The following is a 15,364-nucleotide window of genomic DNA, read 5'->3' as shown; positions in this document are numbered from 1 at the left end:
TGTGTTTGCCTTCGAAGGCTCAGGGCCATGTGAACCGGTTCTGTTTTGGACCATTTTTGGGCTGCTTTTTGTCAGTGCACCAGTGGTGGTGGGCCGAAAAGCATAGTGAGTGTTCTAAGCTGAGCTGACAAAACGCTGTAAACTCTTTCAGATGAACATTTACAAAACAAGAAAAGTTTGGGGATTGAAAAATTGTCATTTTTTGTAATCTGAAGAAGGCGATCTTCCAGCGTTACTGTGCAGTATTTGCGCTTTAAGTGATCTCTATGACTTTGCCAGTAATGTGGGAAGCTAAGAGGTGTTTGATGAAGTGTGGGAAGGTTCAGTACCGGCCACTTGATTGGATGTCCACACGGTTGCACAGTCACGAACAAAGGTTGCCTTAACTGTGCATCCACCCTTTTGTTCCAACAAACATGCAGTGGGAGGCATGAGGGGGGCAGGGGGGGGGAATGGCCTGTTTGTAGGGAGTTGGATGCACACATAGAAGAAAGACATGTTAAATTACAGAGGACCCCCTAAATGCCCAGGCGGATATTTTATTGAGGCAGCGACAATGGGGTGAATTGTCTGCCCTGCCTTGAAATCATGACCTAGTTTTACGTTAAAGCTGTTGCGCTAGTGAGCCATGGGTTGCTCATCGTCATGTAAAAAAAACAAAAAAAACAGGGGCACATTCCTTTTGTACTTTGATTCACCCAAGCCAGCAATAAAAAGATGACTTCACTCCTATTGAATAGGTACATGACACATAGAAGAGGCTAACAACACACACACACACACACACACACACACACACACACACACACACACACACACACACACACACACACACACACACACACACACACACACACTGATCCTGCTATCAGAGTCTTTTTATTACAGGTAGAAGGTGCAGCAGACCATCCCAGAATATTCAGTCAAAAAGAGATCTGGGAAAGAATTTGTGTGCAAGAGACTTCTGCCGTGGATTGTGTATTTTGTTCCATGGCCAGGAATTTATGTGGTCTGTGAGGGTTGGAATAGATTTTTCGGAAAGTCACATGTTAAAAAAAAACTTTAAAAAAAAACTTTCTCTCTCTCTCACACTGTACTTTGTGTGACTGTGAATCCTGATCTCAAAATGCCTCAAGACCCCGATTGAGCACCTTTTTGTGTTTTTGTTATTTTCATCTGCCAGGAATAGTCGTTGCATAATTAAAAAGAGTTAGTCGTGTGAAAGAGAGCTAAGCTTACAGGTAATTTATTGTATAAACACTGGGTCAAATAACTAAAGGTATGTGAACGGTGTCACTCCTATCGATGAGCCCACAGAGAAACATCATAGTCTTCTTCAGCGTGGATTTTTAGCTCCATGTTTTAGGTTTCTATAGCCTGCAACTCTACTGTTTCGTTTCAATCTCAAAGCTACACAACTCCAAATTAATGTAAATGTAGGTAGGTGTGTGTGTGTGTGTGCGTGTATATAAGACTTTGTGTTAGTGAGGTTGCTCTTTTGTCGGCTGTGCAACCATCTCCTCTGCCCACACATGGCTTCTTTACTCCTCCACATTTCAGACACAGTGAATCACATGCTCCATTCTCACACTTTTGTTCTCAAAAAGTGTCTTCTTTGGGACATACTGACTCTTACACACACACACACACACACACACACACACACACACACACACACACACACACACACACGCAGGACATTCTTAGTGACTTTGTCTCAACAAAAGATACACAGTGATAATAGAATCAATTATTTTCCCTAGATGTCCTTGTCAAATGTGTCTGGTAGGCTGTCTTCTCCTCCCCAACATTAAACTTTGGAAGTCCATGAACTCCCCAGCAACCTCTTTACGTAAACGGAGCAGTAACCAGGCCTGCTCAGTGTGACATCAGCAGAATTGTCCAAGTGCATATACATCAAAACGGCTGCCACTCAATAGGTGACCACAGGACATGGGCGCGTAATGAGCATTAGAGGTGATAAGCAGAGACGAGTGGAGTGGAGAAGAGAGGAGAGCAGAGGAGTTCAGTCTTAACAGACATGGAAAACTTTCAAATGTACAGGGGAGAAGTTTAGGAATATGCTGATATGTCAAAGTAATGTTAGTTTCAAAGTATTGAGTTGAACGTGGGAGGAAGTTGTTTAAATCCCCCTACACATACATTACTTTACAACATGTACAAAATGCAGATACGGCATACTGTTTCGGCTGCCATCTCACCTCTTCTCAGTACCTGGCTAGTGTCTGAGTCATCCAAATTAGATATGTATTACACCATTTTCAATGCAAGCTGCCTGGCTCATTTATTTTTCTCCATAGTGGGTGGTTTTTAGTCAAACTATATGAAAGTATATTTTAGGAGATTTAGCACCTACATGGATGTTCCCTTCTGGGTCAATAAAAAAAAAAAAAAAAACCTTGGTGATCCCTTAACTTTCCATCTAGGGTGCCATGCCAAGTCCAATGGCCCATCATTCTGACAGCTCAATAGTCCAGACAAATTTTCCATTTCGACCCACTTTTGTCTGACGGTCAGTTATACTGAAAACAAAACCCACAGTTGGATTTGTATTTTCAGTGTTAAGGGAAATAAATGTTTGGCTTTATTTGAATTTAATGCCACCAAATTCCATCGATGGTGCTGCTATGGAGAGAGTGAGCAGCACCAAGTTCCTGGGGGTTCACATCAGTTTGGATCTCTCCTGGACAACCAACACCACATCACTGGCCAAGAAGGCCCAGTTGCACCTCTACTTCCTCGGCAAGCTGCAGAGAGCAAGAGCCCCCCCATCCTTCTCCTTCCACAGGGGCACCATCGAGAGCATCCTGACCAGCTGCATCACTGTGTGGTATGGGAGCTGCACTGGCTCCAACCGCAAGACCCTGCAGCGCACAGTGAAGGCTGCTGGATGGATCATCGGAACATCTAAAGGAACCCGCCTCACCCGCAAAGCAACCAGCATTGTGTGTGACCCCAGCCACGCCTCACACAGCCTCTTCAGCCTCCTGCCATCTGGAAGAAGAGCCTCCAGACTGGTAAACAGACTGGTTTTCCACCAGGCTGTCAGGAAGATCAACTCTCTCCCTTCCCTCCCCTCTGCCCTCACAAACTCTGGACTTTGAAACCCCCTCCCATTTGCCCCCAAGAACTCTGGACTTTGAACCTATTAATTGCCATTATAATGTACACTTTACATTTTTTCAGTCTACTGCATATCGGACATATCGTAAATAATGTTCCACATATTGCACATTTCAATGTATTTACTTTTTTAAATTTAAATTTTATAGCCTATATACCGTTTTGTTTTGCCTTACCCTTTGTACTATTTAGAATGTATTTATTGTAAATGTATGTCTGGCAAATATTTTGAAATTGACAATAAAACTGACTTTGACTTATTAATTGTGACTTACCTTGGCTTTTGCTGAAACAAATCCACTTGTTCTGCACGTTCTCGGGATAAAAGACCATCGGACCTATGGACTTTTGGTCCAATGGGAAATATGTGTTACTATTAAAATGTGTCTTTCATTCCTTAATGGAAAGGTCCATCTATACAGCACTCACATCAAAGTGTGTAACAGTGCATGAATTGCCCACTATTCAACTAGGGGGCAGTGTCTACATGTATTTAACATGTATAGGAACTCATGTACACGCTCCCTAAAATGGAGCTTCATAGCAACAAGACTGGAAATGACCTAACAGTGTAATTAATCTATAATGATGTTGAACTAAAATAATTTAAATTTTGGGAATTGATTTATTTATCTATTGTGATGCATGTTGTGATTCTAATGTGGGCTCTTGGACACTGACTGGATGGTTTACTCAGTCAGTAGCTGAGTCATATACTGTATATGGTTCAGCACCAAAGATAACATGAGCATTCACAAACATGGAGACATAACTCCCATCCCCACTTCATCACCCAGTGTGCACCGCTGAGGAAAACAGATGTCTCCCAATGTGCCCATGATTGATGGCTGGACTCTTTAACACAACCAAAGCAGTGTGCTCTAAGGTGTCATGAGCAAATATACATAAAAAAAACGGCCATCTGATGTTTGTTATTTATCGAAGTCAAGATGGAAGAAGAAAAAAAGCTCATCATCATTGTTTTGTTTTCTTGTTTTTGCTTTTTCACAGATATTCAAGAGTGTTACGAGGTGACCTTGCGACTGAACAAGGAGGAAAAAACAGTTGTGAAAGAAGACGATAGCAGGCAGGATGCGTGGGAGGTAATTTTCTTTCTTCTTCACGTTATAATTTGGAGGAAATATACCTTATGTTTACATTGTGTCTGCCACCTCGCTTAGTAATATGTCACTCGACAGTGTCACTACCTGTGACCCTGGCGCTCCCTCATGGCTGAAATGTTACCACAAGCCATGGTGGCTATATGATGACTTGAACTTTGTGAGGGAAAGAGGATTGAAGGTGGAAGAGAAAGTGGAAATTAGACGGAGTCAAAAGACTGCTGATTACCATTTGCTCATCAGTGGGCTGCTCTTATGAAGTCATCCAATCCTGTGACTTTTTGCAGTCACATGGTTGTTTAGAATATGTTGGACTTTATAAAATAACAACTGAATTGAGAGGAGAAGAGCTGAGACATTAGAATGAGAAGTAAAGACAGCGGTCTGGCTACATGTGACAGCGAATGAAAGTCCTCACAGTGGTTAAAAATATTCCTAATTTTGTTTGTAGGTCTATGTCACTGATCCCCTATTAGCCTTTAGATGTCTAGAAACCCTTGACATCAAATCCCTTGCATGATTTAATATAGCGTCATAACTTTCCTTCAGCTGTGCCAAAATGTTAATGAAATTGATCTTTGGTTGACTTCTATAGCCCGTTGAGTGAATGGTCTTTGGCCTGATTTTTTTATTTTTTTTTTCCGGCAGAGATTAGAGAAAATCTATAAATTCTGCTGTATGTGTTCATGCGTGTGGATGGATATTTGTGTGCGCTCACAGTGACACAGCCTCAGTCCATGTGAAGTACGCGAGTGCACAATTCATGATAAGAAATGTGATTTAAAATATAGCACAAAATGGAAAAAAAAAAAATTACAATTTATTTTAAGGTACAAATTCCAGCTCTGATCCCCTATGAACCAAATAACTTTCTTCATTTGAAATATCAGACTCATTTCACCTAATTAGAATGACCTGAAAGATACCTCAAAAACCTTTAATTTAATATAGGAAAAAATGAACAGGCCATTTTTCGGGATGCTTACAGTTTTAATTATCCAGAAGGTAACAAGTGTAATGAGACTGTAGTAAGTAAAACTGATTGTATTGGTCTGTATTGATTTATTGAGTTTGATTTTATTATGTTATATTAGCAGTTCCTTTCAAACACAATAGAAATGGGAATGGGCACTTACCTTGCCTTTAGAGAATTTGAGTCTTGTTGGTGTTAGAAGACAATCCTTCACTGTCAACTCCAAAATACTTCAGAGGTAAAAGGAGCGTGCTAGAAATTGGTTTAAAAGCTTTTCTCAGTTGTAATGTGTCGCAGAAGCTCTGCGGTGAACAGAAATCTATCTGGGAGTGGGGACATCGAGCATGCTCCAAAAAAAAAACGAGTTGCTGTTATGCAACGACTTTAGGTTATTTTATCATTTACAGTTGAGGTAAAGACAGGAAATATGGGGTAGAAAGAAATACATATGCCATGCTACAAAAGTTCTTGGCCCGGTCCCCTTATGTCGCACACGTTAGACCAAGGTAAGCCAATCCGGAAAAGTTGGGTGCAGTTGTGCAGGAGCCAGAGTATCATCAAATATGAGATAGTCCATTGGATGTTGCAAAGGCTTTCTTCTAGTCGGGTTAAAAGGGGCCACTGCCACTACTTTCTCTTGTTGGAGACAAGATAAGCTATGACTTTCCAACTGGTTTAATCAGGTCATTCTCATCAGATATCTTTATCTTCCCCTCCCAATCCTTATCCTTTTACAAATTAAAAGGATTTTTTTTATGACAGACCCTGTTGGAAACCAACGTTTATTTTTCTTGAACTTCACCCATAGCATCAATTTTGAGCTTTGACATTTTGCTGTAGCTTTTCAACATGTTACTGCAGCACTCACATGCCCATATGGAAGGCAGTAACCAAAATACAGAATTGTGTACTACAAAGTCTGTAAGCTACATAATAATGTCTCTTATAATACAGTAACCCTTTTTTTGACCATTGGGCACTGGGGTTTCAGCTGGCTCTGTCTGGCAATTCAATCCTTACACGAGATAAAACAACTTTAATCTTGCATTATTCCTTCATGCTTAACAGCCCCTCCCTCTTGTCAATCACTTAATGGCAATATGTTTTTGAAATTCAAATGCTAAATCTGAACTGGATTATGTACGGCCAGTTGAACAGGGGAACAGCGAGGAACTTGTCATTTACTAGACTGTATTAAATGGATGCTGTAGGGCAAAAGACTGTGTTGTTCAGTTTGTCACTTCTCCTCAACACATAAAGGTTTAACCAATCACGTTATTTTCAATGGAAAGGATGCTCATGCATTTGTAACAATGTGTAAATGACATAGTAACGAACATCTTTTCTCTATATTTTTTCTGACTGCTCAAAAGAGAAAAAAAAGAAAGAATGGGAAGTATTTGAAAAAAATTACCTCCTAAGATATTTTTGTTTTGTTTATGCAGCAAAGTGGGACACGCCCCATAAAACTGAAAGTAGTTTGCTTTTTTGAAATTGCTCTTTCAAAATGAAAAGACAAACCTTAGTTACATACTGTAGTTCTGGGAATATAGGCGCAGCATCAAGGATATCGCTGGACATTTGAAAGTGTTCTTTCAACTGAGCTATGGCATGTTGTGATATGCTACTTCTGTACACTTAAGAACAAATATCACCGGGACCAGAAAATGAACATTGAATATCCATCGATTCACATTATAGAAAATACCAATGACGGTCCGTGTAACAATTTGGCCACAGTATAGCACATTGACCTTACACAGCACAGACCTAAACTAGATTTCCACATAGTCTTTTTCATCTGCAGAACCACAGGCCTGTCAGAGGTAATCGAGTACCCCTTCATCAGCAGTACTCGACATGACCAAAATGTGTTCAGTGGTTTTAAATGCGAGGTTATTAAACAGAATTTGTGTAATGCTATAAACGTCGACATTTGTTGACTTTTAGGGTGTAATACTGTCATCCTGAGGATAGGCAACTGAATAATCAGTGTTTTTCTGGCCACTGCATTCCCTTGGGTGCTTACTGAGCAATACACCCACCAAGTGTAAAGTACTGTAGCTTGGTTTCCTTTATAGCCAAATGCAGTTATGTCAATGTACACAATGTAATCTATTTCCACTTCCAGCGAGGACAGGAAGTTCAAAGACATAATAGTAGACTCAATGCACTTCCTGCCTAAGGTCAATTGTAGTTCCCAAATTTTGGAGGAACGAACCACAAACTATGACTGTGGCTTGAACTTAACAACTCCGCTTGTGGGACCCAGGCACAGTCCTTGAGAGAGAGTGAAGGGGAAGTTTGAGAGAGAGAGACAGATAGACAGACACACACAGAGACACACAGACGGACACACAGAGAAATATGGAGCAAGAGCTGCTTAATGGACACCAAGCGAGGTTCTCATCAGTATTCTAGCCATGCTGTCACCTGAGTGGAGGATGGGAGGGAAACTAAATGAGTCTGCAAATTCCCTGATTTGGTGCAGAGTAGCAGGTGAGAGTGGTGAATAGCTGCTTGGAAAAAGAAATCAAAGAAACCGTAAGATAAGAAGCCCTTTGATGCAATGTTTTTCATTCTATTGTTAATAATCATGGAATAACTTATTTTTTTTTAAATACCTTTCATACTTTTCATAAATATTTAGTGTTGTACAACATGAAAAATCTACTCTAAATGAGCCTGCACAATTATATGTGTGTAAGAGAGTGTGCTGTCCAAAGGACATACTCTCAGCTGCCACTAATAGACGGAGAGGGCTGCCATGTGGAAACGGAGCCGTCAAAGATTAACTTACTTAGCATCTCTGAATTCACACATGGTATATCCGATCCATGCCAGTGCAAAAAAAATAAAAAATAAAATGTTTTGAGAACTCTGCAAACTTGACTTTGCACAAGTGATGGCCTACCCTGAAGGCTGCCCTCTGCTGCAAGTTAAGGGTTTGTGTGGCCTAAACTGTGGGAATGATCCCAGTTCATTTTCAGGTACTGTAGGCTGTGTGTATCACTGTCAGTAACAGGTTTTTGATTGCTTTTGTTGGATGAGTACAAGTTTGCTGTTTCCACAACATATAGCACTGTTATGTGCTCTTCTTCACAGTTGTTCTACCAAAGGTACACGGTTTCTTAAACAATTTTTTTATTTTTGGGATATATTCTCCTTTCTATTTTTAGTGCTGGAACACTTTAAAAAGCAATGGAGGAATAGTTCAACTATTTGGGAAATGTTCCTTCTCACTTTCTTGCCCACGGCTACAGTAGATGAGAGGATTGACACCATCCACCAAAGCTAAAGAGAGCTTAGACCAAGAGATCCCTTCAGCCTGTAAAACCACATAGCCACTGTCATTTTTTGCACATGGTTTTTCTATGTTTTTTTTTTAAGATTATATTTTGGGCATTTTTTCTTTATTAGACAGATTGGGGAGACAGTGTTGAAATGGGGAGAGGACATGCAGAGAACCGGGCAGGACTCAAACCTGGGGCCGCTGCGGGGCCGTCCTATCAACTGAGCTATGGGCGCCCCCAAGGTTTTTCTATGTTTTAAGCAAACAAGATCTATTCTGTTAATTGTGGAGCTTTGGGGGTGCTGGTTGGACAGGCTAAACATTAATTTCTGCTAAGCTTAGGTTACCGCCCGCTTCAGCCTTATTTAAAGTGTACAGATGAGCCACAACCCGTGCTTTTTAAAATTGTCTGCTCTTTAAAAAAATATATTTAAATTTCCATTTTATTCCATGTTGTCCCCCCATAGGACCAGGAGGAGGAGGAGGAGGGTGTGTCTCGGGTGCGAGTGACTAGCAGGAGGAGCCCTCACAGAGTGGAGCGCGTCTCTGGCGTGGTGACTCGCTCACATGTCCACTTGCCAGAGGTGAGTGAGCGGGAAAAAAAAGCGCGAGAAAAAAAAAGAGTTTTGCCAAGGGGTCCGTTGAACACAACTTATCCTCTGTGATTCTATTCAGGCATCAGCTGGCAGCTGCTGTTAACAGAAGCAGATACTGATGATCCCGGTGATGCGGTGGTGACGCATTTTTCTGTGAGAGTTAAGTGAGGTTTCACAGGAGCCCCCTAGCATCATGAAACATTTGTTTGCGTTCGTAACGTGGTAATGACATTTGCCACATTTTAGTAATGTTTAGACACGACGGCCCGTTCTCGTTTCAGTTCAAGGAGTCCAGGAATTGGTTTCAAGGGATTTGTTTGATCCACTTGAAAATATGGAATTGCTTCAATCTGGGCTGGGGATAATGTGTGTTGAAAATGTAATATTTCATGTTAAATGAATGATTTTTTTGTCAGCACACCTTAAGCGATATTTTGCAACTGATATGCTCACACAGATCATAGTAGTTTATAATATTAATTAGTAATAATTTGACTCAGCCGTATTGTTAATATTTTGTCATCACGCTCTTCACCTGCGATCGTAAATCTAACAACCTAAAGTATCGGTTCATGCTCTTTACCACAGTGATTCTCGCACCGTTGTGTTAGTATTTGAAGATGGAATTCTACTTTTGGGGAAATACGCTTATTTGCTTGCTAATAGCCGGCTGAGAAGATCAAAACCACTCATGATCAGTAAATGTCCATGAAATATAGTAATATTAAATGTAGAATAATACGAAAGCTTAGCATAAAGATTGGAAACAGGGGTAAGCTTGGCTCTGTTCAAGATCAACACCTGTTTTTAAATCCATACAAATAGAGATAACTGTAAAAAGAAAATGTTGATGTATTTTTTTCATTTTCTGATTTTGTTACCAAAATGGGTTTCTCCGTTTCCAGTCTTTATGCTGAGGTAAGCTAGGCTAGGCTAACCGCCTGTTGGCTCTTACATCATATACAGTATATTGGGCAGATATGTGAGTGGCATTGATCTGTTCAAAAAGATAATGTTTCTCTAAGCATTTGCATCTTACATGAGAAACAAGCGCAGCAGTCCTCATGATAGAGACATGTGTGTCGGGCGAGCCTTGTTCCTCAGCATTGTTAAAAGCCCCTTGTGTTCACATGCCTGCCCCATTACAACACGGCCAGTGGCACATGGCAGCACAGTGGCCGCAGGCGTTGGCTTCTCAGCTGAGCCCAGAACTAGTGCATTGTGTGTTTGTGTGTGTGTGTGTGTGTGTGTGTGTGTGTGTGTGTGTGTGTGTGTGTGTGTGTTGTGTGTGTGTGTGTGTGTGTGTGTGTGTGTGTGTGTGTGTGTGTGTGTGTGTGTGTGTGTGTGTGTGTGTGTGTGTTGGAGTGGAGGCGTGAGGTTCAGGGGGCTTGTAGGGGGTGAAAAGGAGGGAGATGCTGGCAGCGAGCACATGGGTACATTGTGCTTGTATGATAATGTCTGCATGAGAATACGATGACAGTATGGGTCGACTCTGGCGTGGATAATACCGAGCTGACTGACTCTGTGTGTGTGTGTGACTCCCTCTATCACATGAAGGAGGGAGCTGAGGAGACGCAGGGAGCATGGAGGGAGGCAGTGAAAGAGAGAGAAGGTTGGGGGGAGTGTAGAGAAGAAGATTGAGTGTGGGGGGAGGCTGGAGAGAGAGAGAGAGAGAGAGAGAGGGAGGGAGAGAGAGAGAGAGCAAGGCGGCTGAGAGGCGAGGGCCGGTGCAGTGCAGAGCTGGAACGGACGACCAGAGCTCAGCCTTCCTCGGGTGGTTGCCATGGAAACCACATTCCTCCCCCGCCTGCATCCCTACAGACTGCTCCGACTCTCTTTTACTCTCTCTCTCTCTCTCTCTCTCTCTCTCTCTCTCTCTCTCCTCGCTTCTATGTTTTTCATCCCGTCTTTCTCATTCCTCTTTTAATTTGTGTCTGTTTTTTTTCTCTCTCTCTCTCTCTCTCTCTCTCTCTCTCTGTCTCTCTCTCTTTCTCTTTCTGCTTTTACACCCCCTACACGCGTTTGAGCACATTGGTGACGATGCAAGCTCACTGATTTCACATGCGTTGTTGCTCTCTGTGAAAGGGTGAATGGGTAATTACACCGAGTTTATTTTGCATTCCAATGTGCTCGTGGACTCCAATCCGGAGCACTTTGTTTAGTTTTTTTCGGCATATCTCTCTATTTCCTTCTCTCTATTTTTACTCCCCCCTTCTGTTCAGCACCATGCTTCAGTAATGCCCCCTCTAGTCATTGCACTATCATCTACACTAAAGCCTATCCCTTATAGCAGCGCTGCTATGGTACAATCTCCCACTCTTGCCATCGTATGTTCCTCTTTCCTCTGTCACCCTCATTGCTTTCCACTCCTTCCTTCATTTTGCTACATGTGTACGCTTCTCTCTCTCATTATTCCATCAGTTGGAGGTGCTGTGTTTGTTTGTGTGTGTGTGTGTGTGTGTGTGTGTGTGTGTGTGTGTGTGTGTGTGTGTGTGTGTGTGTGTGTGTGTGTGTGTGTGTGTGTGCGCGCGTGTGGTGTAGCAGCTGTTCTCTGCCACTGAGGCCTATTAATAGGAGCCTTAGCCGTGTAGCCTTTTGTTTTCTTCATCTGCATCTCTGGGAGAGCATCTACATTAGGCTTTTAGTACAACAGTCATGGGTATCTCTCATTCTCCTCCTGAGCCTGACTTGCTTTCTGCCTTGCGGTCCACACCTCCTCCCCATTCCCACTCCCCCCCCCCCCCCTCACCTCCTGCACATTGACACTTAACAAAGCTGTGATTCATCAAGCAGTGGAATCATTAACAGTATAGATTCCCCCTTACATCTAGATGGATTCCTTTCAATTTCTACTATTTGTGGAAGAAGCACGTGGATGCTGCTCAGATGCTCAGATGCCTGAGAGAGACTTATAAGACTTGCTTCCTCACCCCCTCTTGCAGTTGGTTACGGCTACAGTAGAGCAGCTTGGTACGTGTTGATGTGGGGCTGGCTCTTTAAGGCAGCCTCACTACCGACTGCCCTTTTATGGTGCTGCATCCGGTCAGGTGACAAAGAAGTAGTCACACAGCTTCTCGGAGAAATGCCTAGAAATGACAAAAGAAAAAGGAAAAAAAGGAAAAACTCAATGCACAAATCAGTTCAAAGGCGCCGGAAAATTTCCTCCGTTTATGTCCGTAAATCACAGGTCCTTCTTTTTCATTTGTCAACAACAGGAGGTCAGAGGTCACCACTTGAACTTCATCAGATAAATCACCGAATGCTGCTGATCCACGTTTGTCCAATCCAAGCTTTTTTAATTGGACTCAACATTTATGAAGGACCACACACTTCCACACTTCCACACATACACACAACTTACTTTAATGCTTTTGTGTAGACACATATATATTTGTGCATCGGATATGTGTTAGGTGAAAGGTCGTTCTTTATATTGCTATTCTTCTGGGTCTAGTAAAACCAAGTTGTTGCTATTGTATTTCTTCCTGGAAAGGGCCAGTTATTACATTTGGTGAGAGTCAGAGTGTAATGACAAGCTAACAGCTCAATCACACCAGGTTATGCAGTGTTGCTTCAGTGTTTGTGACAATACGTTCTTTCAGTAATGATGACAACCAGAACGGTTTAATGACATTAAATGACCATGGAACATCTTTATCCATCTTGTGATGTTCAAGTGTGAAGGATAACGAGAATTTTGCCAAATTGCTTCGATGGGTTTAAAGGTTTCCCAGTATCTGGTTTTTATGTCCAGCCACTAAAGAAATTCCAGTAACTGAATATTGCTATTTCCACTTGGCACTGTGTCGCAACCTGGGAAAATAATGCTACATAGGTGACAGCTTTATTACGCTATTAACGAACAGATTACATTTGTCATGTTATGTAATACAAGGATGCAGCAAAAAGAACAAGATCAAAAGCAAGTGTGTAATTCAGTCACTACAAAACCTAGGGCTCACAGCTTCTACAAATATTTAATATAATCTGCACAGAGGTTGTCTTTATTGCAGGGCTATAGTATTTGATTATACTATATTGTATAAATATAGGTTTCATGTTACCTGTATAAGCTTTCACTTTTTTTGCCTAGATTTAACATTTTCAGTACTCTACTTGAAAATGTAGGGGTCTTGTGATCCAAACATTTTAGAATTTACAACAAGCACAGCAACACTACATAGACCTTAACGGTTAGATACTTTCTATCCGTAAACGCTCATTTGTAAGTTCTGATATGGGTGTGCGTGTGTGTGTTTGTGTGTGTGTGTGTGCACACGCAGATGCCATATGTGTTCATTCATTGCAGAGGATCTTTTCCCTTTCTCCTGCCTTTATTATATGAATCCTGCTTGCCGTTCCCCGTATTTAGTGTGCTATACAGAATGTCTCATCCATCTATTTATTTGAACTGCACACCCTTTGAATGCAAAGTGTGGTGAACGCGGTGTGGACAGTTTACAAGGTAGACTGAGCGAGGCTATGGGGAGGAATGGTTGGAACATGTGCTCGGTCATGTGTGCTGTGATCAATATGCTTACATCGTCCTTTCAAGCCGCTGCCTTCGTAAACCCCGCCTCTCCGCGCGGATTGGCTTCAGCAGGGTTTGTGGCTGCATCCGACAATGTAACTTGAGGCACTCAGTGGTTTCCTTGTCTGTGTTTAAAACATTTGTTTTAAGTTTCTCCTCTTTTCCACGCATGGCAAATCTTTGTAGGTTACAGTGGGATAATCGTCTTCATAATGTAATGTGGTGTGGTTGAGCCTGCTGCTGTGGTGTGTGCCTCCTGGTATTGGCTGCAAAACAGTGCAGTGTGCCCCCCTCGCCCTAAAAAAATCCCGCTCAGTTGAACAGGGAGGTTGCATAGATACACATTAACATACATGCAACGTAAAGACACCGTGTCTGATGTCGTTAGTCAAAGCACTGAGGAAGGCACGCCAGCATGCATGTGTGAGCACTGTAACATGCAGCCTATGTACAAACACACTCTCTCCCCCCGTGCAGACACACCCAGCTCCGTTCCCCGTCACATTACATTAATAATGCATATATGCAGGGCTTTAATGGCGACAATCTAACATTCCCTCTTAGTTCTCTGTGAACTAAACCTTCACCTTCAGTGTCAGGATGTTTTACATTGAGCTGGAATCAGCCCACAAATTCATAAGCATTCAAAAATGGTTCACAGGCAGTCCTATCGTATCACTGGAAATATAACTGCCACTGATACACCAGAGCCATATAGTCTCTCCTTCTCTCTCTTTTCTCCCCCCCCCCTCCCCCCCTTACTCATACATCCTCACTCTCAATCTCTTTCCTTCACCCACTCAAAAAGCCCAAGCGTGTAATCTTGTTGGTTTGGTACACATGTGTTGATGTCATCATTGGGAACATATTTTCTTTCCCCTCTGTGCTTCTTAAATGAGGCTTTTTTTTCGGGATGTGCAGTTCTTCTCTCGCTGTGTTTATTTTGACCCAGGTCAGGCAGGGCTCAGCAACAGAATGATCAAAATCAGAGCAGCTTTGCAAGTAGTAGTAATCGATTAAAAACAAAACAAAAGAGGGGATGGATGAATGCTATAAAGCAATGCATAGTAACACTCTGTTCAAAGTGCAAGTAGGTCTAGTGATACCAGGAAGAGATGTACAGATGTTGGCTGTGACACAGAGCCTGATGTTGCCAATCATATTGCCAATCACTAGCACAAGGAAGCTGAACTACAGATGATTGTGGAAGTGACCAGTGAGCGGTCAGACGAAAGGGCAGGGGTGCTCATGGTAAGTTTGATTTTTGCATCGACCGAATGGCAGACTACGACTTCCCTGACATTTCTATGGGGGGAAATAGACAGATGTACCGTTTTTATTGTGCCTTGATTTGTGAAGACTGTGCCATTTCACCCAGGGCAGGCAAATGCAGCGAGGATTTAGGCGTTGTGGTCCCTTTAAGAGCAGCTATTGAAGCGCTCAGTCCTGTTGGTGCTGCTGCTGCTGATGGCAGCTCTGCCAGTTGATTGGCTGTGGCTGTCAGGGCTGAGGTGCTAGAGGGATGCTGCTACGTATCCCTCCCTCCCTTCCTCCCTGCCTGCCTCTCTCTCTCTCTCTCTCTCTCTCCCCATCTCCCTCTTGCTTGCTCGCATCCCTCTGAATAATCCACATCTAGGGCAAGCTGGCTGAGAGGCGATCCGGTGCTCAGCTCCTCTATGCAGGCTGAGAAAAGAGACGGACAGAGAA

The 15,364-nt window shown here is 42.4% G+C and overlaps 1 protein-coding gene across 3 annotated transcripts in view; it reads left to right on the top strand.

The window, feature by feature from the left end:
- The window catches only part of dlg3 (discs, large homolog 3), a gene marked incomplete at its 5' end in the record, with an annotated part of 84,727 nt that overhangs the window by 9,574 nt on the left and 59,789 nt on the right, over nucleotides 1-15,364 (top strand). For 2 of the 3 annotated variants that reach the window (XM_080035546.1, XM_080035548.1), the window contains 2 exons: nucleotides 4,156-4,247; nucleotides 8,998-9,114. In XM_080035546.1, coding sequence (XP_079891672.1) covers nucleotides 4,156-4,247; nucleotides 8,998-9,114 — 209 coding nt within the window. The remainder of the gene's footprint in view (nucleotides 1-4,155; nucleotides 4,248-8,997; nucleotides 9,115-15,364) is intronic. The other variant, XM_080035549.1, reaches the window with a different exon arrangement.

The sequence above is a fragment of the Ammodytes marinus genome (assembly GCF_949987685.1).
Source record: "Ammodytes marinus genome assembly, chromosome: 10".
Taxonomy (NCBI): domain Eukaryota; kingdom Metazoa; phylum Chordata; class Actinopteri; order Uranoscopiformes; family Ammodytidae; genus Ammodytes; species Ammodytes marinus.
The sequence above is the reverse complement of the archived record's forward strand: the minus strand, read 5'-3'. Positions and strand labels throughout refer to the sequence as shown.